At 43.2% G+C, this 9,272-nt stretch overlaps 1 protein-coding gene across 2 annotated transcripts in view; it reads left to right on the top strand.

The window, feature by feature from the left end:
* Positions 1-9,239, top strand: part of LOC123744603 (inositol-tetrakisphosphate 1-kinase) — a 62,322-nt gene extending 53,083 nt beyond the window's left edge. For both annotated transcript variants that reach the window (XM_045723498.1, XM_045723499.1), the window contains 3 exons: positions 2,077-2,144; positions 5,831-5,993; positions 6,550-9,239. In XM_045723498.1, coding sequence (XP_045579454.1) covers positions 2,077-2,144; positions 5,831-5,993; positions 6,550-6,884 — 566 coding nt within the window. In that variant the 3' untranslated portion in view covers positions 6,885-9,239. The remainder of the gene's footprint in view (positions 1-2,076; positions 2,145-5,830; positions 5,994-6,549) is intronic.
* Positions 9,240-9,272: the final 33 nt, after the last annotated feature.

The raw sequence follows: 9,272 nt of genomic DNA on the forward strand, positions 1-9,272 counted from the left end.
GGGATTCTAAGGACATATGTACGCAAGGCCAACGGCAGCAAATATACTCAAGCCTAGAATTTAACTTATGCTTACATCCCTGCCAATGTTTTATTGAACAGTGTCTTTCCATTAATGCACTTGAATTTCAATGTAATGGTGTGTGCTGACCAGCTGGTGGGCGTCTTCTGACATCTTCAACCTGTCCCAGGCTGTAGTCCCCACTTGCTTTAAGGAGACCACCATCGTCCCAGTGCCCCAGAAGAACAAGGTGACGTCCATATAACTATTGCCCCGTCACGCTCACCACAGTGATCATGAAGTGAGGCGAGAGGCTGGTCATGGCCCACATCAAGGCCAGCAAGCACACTGGACCCACTCCAATTTACCTACCGCTCCAACAGATCCACGGAAGATGCCATTTCCGTCGCAATTCACACAGCCGTAACACATCTGGACAACAGGAACACCTATGTGAGAATACTGTTCATTGACTACAGTACAGCATTCAACACTATTGTTCCCTCCAAGCTCAACACCAAGCTCTGGGTCTGGACACCACCCTCTGCAACTGGACGCTGGACTTCCTGAACAGAGCACAGGCTGTGAGGATTGGCAATACCTCCTCCACACTGACTCTTAAAGGGCCCCCTTGGGATATTTCCTCAGTCCTCTGCTGTACTTCCTATACACCTACGACTGCATGGCTTTGCATGACACCAATTCCATCAAGTTTGCTGATGACACCACAATTATAGGCCTGATAACTAACAACAAGTCAGCCTATAGGGAGGAGGTAAGTGAACTGGCATTGTGGCGTCATGACAACAACTTCAGCAAATCAAAGGAGTTGATTGTTGACTTCAGAATGTAGAGGAGGGAACACGCCCCGATTCACATCAACGGGACTGTAGTAGCGTGAGTCAAGAGTTTTAACTTCCTCGACATGACATTGACCAACAACACCATCACTCTTGTCAAGAGGTTGCAACAGCGTCTCTACTTCCTAAAGCGACTGAAGAAATTTGGCATGCTGCCCCGTGTCCTCTCCAAATACTACCGCTGCACCATCAAGAGCATCCTGACCACTTGCATCACGGCCTGGAATTGCTCCAGCGGGTGGTGAAGACGGCCCAGTACATCACTGGGACCGTGCTCCCACCCATCCAGGACTTGAAACGGTGCCTGAGGAAGGCCAGGAGAACAGGACCCCAGTCACGAGTTGTGCTGTCCGTTACCTTCGGGCAGACGCTATCGGAGCATGAGGTCTGATACCAACCGGCTCAGACACCGTTTCTATCTTCAAACAATCAAACTGCTGAACACTTGAACTGGACCTGCTCTGATTCTTTGTACCTTGACACACACACACACACACATTCCTGCTATACACATCACAACTGTTGCTAAAAGACACTTATTATATTGCTCAATTTATACACTTGCATCCCATTTCCCCCCTTCCCCAATACGTGTAAATATTGGACTATAAATTGTGCCTTCCTGTATTATACTGATGCTAAAATGTATTATTCTATTCTACTGCCATTTATATGTTCGTATTCTTAGCTTGAATTATTTCTTATTGTTGTTGAATTGTCGAAGGAACCTGCAAGTAAGCATTTCGTTAGATGATGCGTAACTCGTACATACGACTAATAAAACTTGAATGTCATACTTGTACACCTCATCATTCCATGTTTATGGTGCTCTTGTGCTCCCTGGTGCCAGAGATGAGAACTGCACATCCATAACAAATAGTTGAGGGTGAAGATGAGAAATGTAATGTCATCAGGGAAAGGGGGATACCTAGTCAATTGTACAACTGAATGCATTCAACTGAAATCTGTCTCCCGCATTTAACCCAACCCCTCTGAATCAGAGAGGTGCGGGGGGCTGCCTTAAACGACATCTATGTCTTTGGCGCCTGGGGAACAGTGGGTTTAACTGCCTTGTTCAGGGGCAGAACGACAGATTTTTACCTTGTCAGCTCGGGGATTCGATACAGCAACCTTTCGGTTACTGGCCCAACGCTCTAACCACTAGGCTACCTGCCGCCCATGAAACTGACTGAAGTATACGTTTTCTCCATTACAGACAGAAAAGCAATTTTCTTCAACAGCCACAACGTATCAAAGCCAGAGTCGTCTTCAGACCTGACATCTGTAAGTTCAATTCACTAACGTGCTTTTATCATATCACCTACAAGGCATTCAGAAAGTATTCAGACCCCTTGACTTTTTCCACATATTGTTACGTTACAGCCTTATTCTAAAATGGGTTAAATTGTAAAAAAAAACTATCTACACACAATACCCAAATTTTAATTTTTTATTTTACCGTTAATTAACTAGGCAAGTCAGTTAAGGCTCAGTTGGTAGAGCATGGTGTTTGCAACGCCAGGGTTGTGGGTTCGATTCCCACGGGGGGCCAGTACAAAAAAAAAAATGCATGAAATGAAATGCTCTGGATAAGAGCGTCTGCTAAATGACTAAAATGTAATGTAAATGTAAGAACAAATTCTTATTTTCAATGACAGCCTAGGCTGACAGATTTGTACCTTGTCAGCTCGGGGATTCAAACTTGCAACCTTTCGGTTACTAGCCCAACGCTCTAACCACTAGGCTACCCTGCCGCCACAGAATGACATACGAAAACAGGTTTTTAGACATTTTTGTAAATGTATTTTAAAAAGTATTCAGACCCTTTACTCAGTACTTTGTTGAAGCACATTTGGCAGCGATTACAGCCTTGTTTTCTTGAGTATGACGCTACAAGCTTGGCACAAGCCTGTATTTGGGGAGTTTCTCCCATTCTTCTTTGCAGATCCTCTCAAGCTCTGTCAGGTTGGATGGGGACCGTCGCTGTACAGCTATTTTCAGGTCTCCAGGTTCAAGTCCGGGCTCTGGCTAGACCACTCAAGGATATTCTGAGACATGTCTTGTGTGCTTAGGGTTGTTGTCCTGTTGGAATGTGAACCTCCACCTCAGTCAGAGGTCCTGGTCGCTCTAGAGCAGGTTTTCATCGAGGATCTCTGTACTTTGCTCTGTTCATCTTTCCCTCGATCCTGACTGGTTTCCCAGTCCCTGCCACTGAAAAACATCCCCCACAGCATAATGCTGCACCACCATGCTTAACCATAGGGATGGTGCCAGGTTTCCTCTAGGCTTGGCATTCAGGCCAAAGAGTTCAATCTTGGTTTCATCAGACCAGAGAATCTTGTTTCTCATGGTCAGAGAGTCCTTTAGGTGCCTTTTGGCAAACTCCAAGCAGGCTGTCATTTAAAAAAAAAATGTTTTTATTGAACCTTTATTTAACTAGGCAAGTCAGTTAATAACAAGTTCTTATTTACAATGACGGAACAGTGGGTTAACTGCCTTGTTCAGTTGTAGAAAGACAGATGTTTACCTTGTCAGCTCGTGGATTCGATCATAGCAACCTTTCGGTTGCTAGATCATCCATCTGGCCACTGTACCATAAAGGCCTGATTTGGTGGAGTGCTGCAGAGATGGGAGAACCTTCCAGAAGGACAACCATCTCCACAGAGGATCTCTGGAGCACTGTCAGTGACCATCAGGTTCTTGGCCACCTCCCTGACCAAGGTCTTTCTCCCCCGATTGCTCAGGGCGGCCAGCTCTAGGAAGAGTCTTGGTGGTTCCAAACTTCTTCCATTTAAGAATGATGGAGGCCACTGTGTTCTTGGGGACCTTCAATGCTGCAGACATTTTTTAGTACCCTTCCCAACATCTGTGCCTCGACACAATCCTGTCTCGAAGCTCTTCCTTCAACCTCATGGCTTGGTTTTTGCTCTGACATGCACTGTCAACTGTGGGACCTTTTATATACAGTGGGGGAAAAAAGTATTTAGTCAGCCACCAATTGTGCAAGTTCTCCCACTTAAAAAGATGAGAGGCCTGTAATTTTCATCATAGGTACACTTCAACGATGACAGACAAAATGAGAAAAAAAATCCAGAAAATCACATTGTAGGATTTTTTATGAATTTATTTGCAAATTATGGTGGAAAATAAGTATTTGGTCAATAACAAAAGTCTATCTCAATACTTTGTTATATACCCTTTGTTGGCAATGACACAGGTCAAACGTTTTCTGTAAGTCTTCACAAGGTTTTCACACACTGTTGCTGGTATTTTGGCCCATTCCGCCATGCAGATCTCTAGAGCAGTGATGTTTTGGGGCTGTCGCTGGGCAACACTGACTTTCAACTCCCTCCAAAGATTTTCTATGGGGTTGAGATCTGGAGACTGGCTAGGCCACTCCAGGACCTTGAAATGCTTCTTATGAAGCCACTCCTTTGTTGCCTGGGCGGTGTGTTTGGGATCATTGTCATGCTGAAAGACCCAGCCATGTTTCATCTTCAATGCCCTTGCTGATGGAAGGAGGTTTTCACTCAAAATCTCACGATACATGGCCCCATTCATTCTTTCCTTTACACGGATCAGTCGTCCTGGTCCCTTTGCAGAAAAACAGCCACAAAGCATGATGTTTCCACCCCCATGCTTCACAGTAGGTATGGTGTTCTTTGGATGCAACTCAGCATTCTTTGTCCTCCAAACACGACGAGTTGAGTTTTTACCAAAAAGTTATATTTTGGTTTCATCTGACCATATGACATTCTCCCAATCCTCTTCTGGATCATCCAAATGCTCTCTAGCAAACGGGCCTGGACATGTACTGGCTTAAGCAGGGGGACACGTCTGGCACTGCAGGATTTGAGTCCCTGGTGGCGTAGTGTGTTACTGATGGTAGGCTTTGTTACTTTGGTCCCAGCTCTCTGCAGGTCATTCACTAGGTCCCGCCGTGTGGTTCTGGGATTTTTGCTCACCGTTCTTGTGATAATTTTGACCCCACGGGGTGAGATCTTGCGTGGAGCCCCAGATCGAGGGAGATTATCAGTGGTCTTGTATGTCTTCCATTTCCTAATAATTGCTCCCACAGTTGATTTCTTCAAACCAAGCTGCTTACCTATTGCAGATTCAGTCTTCCCAGCCTGGTGCAGGTCTACAATTTTGTTTCTGGTGTCCTTTGACAGCTCTTTGGTCTTGGCCAAAGTGGAGTTTGGAGTGTGACTGTTTGAGGTTGTGGACAGGTGTCTTTTATACTGATAACAAGTTCAAACAGGTGCCATTAATACAGGTAACGAGTGGAGGACAGAGGAGCCTCTTAAAGAAGAAGTTACAGGTCTGTGAGAGCCAGAAATCTTGCTTGTTTGTAGGTGACCAAATACTTATTTTCCACCATAATTTGCAAATAAATTCATAAAAAAATCCTACAATGTGATTTTCTGGATTTTTTTTCTCATTTTGTCTGTCATAGCTGACGTGTACCTATGATGAAAATTACAGGCCTCTCTCATCTTTTTAAGTTGGAGAACTTGCACAATTGGTGGCTGACTAAATACTTTTTTCCCCCCACTGTAGACAGATGTGTGCCTTTCCAAATCATGGCCAATCAATTGAATTTACCACAGGTGGACTCCAAGTTGTAGAAACATCTCAAGGATGATGAATGGAAACAGGATGCACCTGATCTCAGTTTCGTGTCTCATAGCTAAGGATCTGAATACTTATGTAAATGTAATATTTCTGTTTTTATAAATCTATAAAAATCCGTTTTCGCTTTGTCATTATGGGGTATTGTGTGTACATTGAGGGCGAAAAAATTATTTGATCCATTTTGGAATAAGGCTGTAATGTAACAATGTGAAAAAAGTGCAGGGGTCTGAATACTTTCCGAATGCAATGTATTTCTATGTGTTAAGCCAAACCTCAGTGTATTATTGAATGCCCTTAGTACAGTATACTCAGACTTAGTTTTTTTCCTACCACAGAGGGACAATGTGGAGGGGGTCTCCCAGCCACCCAGTGATGATGTCATCAGAGAGTTGTCCAGGTCCTTGCGACAGGAGTTGGGCGTGTCCTTGTTTGGCATTGACGTCATCATCAACAACCTTACGGGCCAACATGCCGTCATCGACATCAATTCATTCCCTGGTGAGTGGTTTGTTCCTCTGTCGTAGGGGATAGGAGTCGATATGGGTTTGTGTGTTTATCTTTAGTCTAAGATGGATGGCCATTTATACTACCCGTCCACCTGTGTAGGCGTACGACAGTTTTACAATCTCTACCAGTTTGTAATTTCAAATCTTTGAGAGATTGCTTTTAGGGATCAATATAATCTAATGGGCTGATTGACATGGTCGTGCTTGGAGACAGAGCCGAGGCATCAGCAGTGTTAAATGAGAATTGAGCATGTTCTGATGCGAATCTAGCATGCCTTTCTCTTGACTAGGGCTGTTGTCACTATGGTAACACTGTTCTTGGGTTGCACTCTGTTGCCACCTCTGACGGTTGGAGTGTGAGGAGAATGGTAGTGAGCTAATCCCTCACAAACATTCACCCTCAGTGCCTGAACGACAAAAGCTAGGTACTCAAAATAAGTCTTTTCACTCATTTACCTGGACTGTTACCATCAGTTTCCCACTGTATTGAAGATGGGATATAAGCATCAGTCAGCCATGTCTCATGGCTCGTCCTCGTCTGTCTCCAGGTTACGAGGGTGTCCCAGAGTTCTTCAACGACCTCCTGACCCACATCACCAGTGTGCTCCAAGCTAACTCCGCTGACAGCCCCCCAGCCAGCGGGCAGCCCAAAGGCCTGGAATCCAGCGCTATGGTATCCACAGCCCCCAGCCTAACCCCAACCCCGGGCTCCCCAGGCTGCTGCAGCATGCTGGGGAAGGAGGCCAGCAGCAGCCCCTGGATCGTGGAGGGGGATGGGAACCTGAAGAGCCCCCGCCAGAGACTGGGCTGTAACTCAGCCATGTCCCCCAACTTCCAGCAACACTGTGTTTCCACGATAGCCACCAAGGCTTCCTCCCAATGACTGCCCTCCTCTTCCACCTTAGCCCCCACCCTGTTCTAACCTCGAACAAAAACAGATGAGGATTATAATGGTGACAATAATTAATAATGGTCATAATTATGACATTAATTATAATATATCTGTAATCAAAAAACAACTTTTTTTCTATGTAGATATTGATGGTGATTGGTTGTAGATGTTTTTCTCTGCCTTTAGATGTTTTGTTTAATAAGACTTACAGTACTGTAATGTGAACTTTTGGGATCTCTGCTTAATTGCTGATTTTAGTTTCTCTCAGTGAAGTCTCTGTAATCAAGTGGTCCACATGAGCTGGTTAGGGGAATGACCTTATCTGAACTTTAGTCTACAGCAGTGAAGGAAAAAGGCAATTTAACATCCTGTGCTCCATACGCACACAGGTTTCCAGCATTGAAATTCACCAGTGATGTCTTTATTTTGATGTTTACCACTCTGTCATATAGTGGAGAAGGGATAAAAAGTTTTTTTATTGTCACATACACTGGATAGGTGCGGTGAAATGGGTTGTCTGGGTACTATAACACTCATCCACAGGTTTGGAGCAGCTGCCAGTGCTAATGACACGCAGATCAACTGACTTAAAGCAGAAGAACCCACTCTATCATTTCCAAAATCACAAGCAAGTCATTGGGGCCTTGTTTGACATTAGATAAGATGAAATTGAACGCTGGTTGCTTTGTGTGCCATTTAATTGACAATGTGCTCTCTTTAGTGCAAGGCTCTTGGTCATGTGAATTTCATAGTCTTCACAACAGCAGAAACAAAATAGATATTAATATCAAGATGCAGTATGAAAGGCTGAAAATACCTGCATAAACCTTTGATCACACCTCATAAATGTTTGTCAGCAGAAAAATACATCTTTGATCATGTGACCAAGTTTAATATGGAATAATGTTTCTAAAGGTTGAGGTTTATACAGGTGTTTTATGTGACTACAAACCAGTCCATTTCCTTGCCTCTCATAACTTGAGTTGCATTGCTCCAGCACTGCTGAAAGATGAGGATCACATTCCTTTTTGTATGTGGGTGTTTTCAAAAAGTATTCCAGCATTCCAATGCTTTAGTGAAAAATGACTTTTCTAGAATTGAAATGAATCGGCATGCTGAACTCTCATTCCCTCTCCCTCCATTACTACTCATTCAAAACTCAATTCAACCTCTGGGCCTCTAATACAGTTTTCAATTGGTATTGTGTTCAGAAAACTAACTCTTACTCCACTAATTTCTAATTGAATGATATAGAATATATATATTTAGCCAACTAAATCGACACAAATTATTTTTGTGACCATGAAATGAATGTCTTGATTACAATGCTAAGGATTCTTTATTTTCTTTGTACTTTGTCTTATTGACAATACATCATTTTAAGCAGACTGCTGGCACCTACTGAACAGTGAAACACCATCTAGTCAGCCCGGTGCACTCTTATATAGCTGGTAACAACAGTCTCCAAACTCCCTGTAAGCATCAGCTGCTGTGTTATTTTGAGGTCACAATATGTTAAAAAAAACAATTCCAATTTTGCTCCCAATGTTCATGGTGAGATCCTTTTTTAAAAATGTATATTTTGTTCATGGGGGGGTATTTTTATATAGTGGAGAAGAGTGAGTGACGATTCGAACAACAAAGGGATTTCGTTTTTTGTCAGATGAGTAGTGAGATGGTGGTTTGGCAAATTAAATGATCTTCAAGACCAAGCTTACAGTTGTCACTGTCTTCACCCTTAGCATCCAGTTGAAGTGCGTGGAAAAGAGTGCAGGGCTGCCAACTCATTGTAAAAAGAATAGGGTGTTTTAAGCACTGCTTCATCTCAGGTTCTTAATTCTGGAGGAACAAGCATCAGCATATAGAATAAGTAGGCTGGCACACTGAATTGACAAGCTTATCAGAGGTTACTTAGCCCCAATGGCAGTGACTGACCATCTAGTGTAGCCATTCAACCTGCTGCCTTCCAGAACAACAGTTGAGTAGCAGTGGTCCTAAAGCCTTCCTTATTGAAGGACACATCCTCAACCCTGTGTGGGTGAAGTGATCAAGGAGAAAATGTCTTAGCCATGCCCAGTATGTTGTGGAAACACTGCCATCTCTATACTGTGTGTTCTGCATCTAAATGGGAAATAAATATTACCCCTACTTACTACCTTGATCATTTCTCCAACCCTGACAGTCATTGTGCTCTCCACTTCCACCTGAATGTTTACTTGGAAATGTTATATATAGTAACATTGTGTGTGTGTGTATATATATATATATGCATACATTTTTGTTAAAGTTCTCTAAAGAAAAAAACTAATACACAATGTGACTTTTTGATTAAATGGCTAAACAATACATCTGAAAAATAACTTGAGTCAAGTGATTTCT

This window comes from Salmo salar, chromosome ssa09 (assembly GCF_905237065.1).
Source record: "Salmo salar chromosome ssa09, Ssal_v3.1, whole genome shotgun sequence".
NCBI classification, from domain to species: Eukaryota; Metazoa; Chordata; class Actinopteri; order Salmoniformes; family Salmonidae; genus Salmo; species Salmo salar.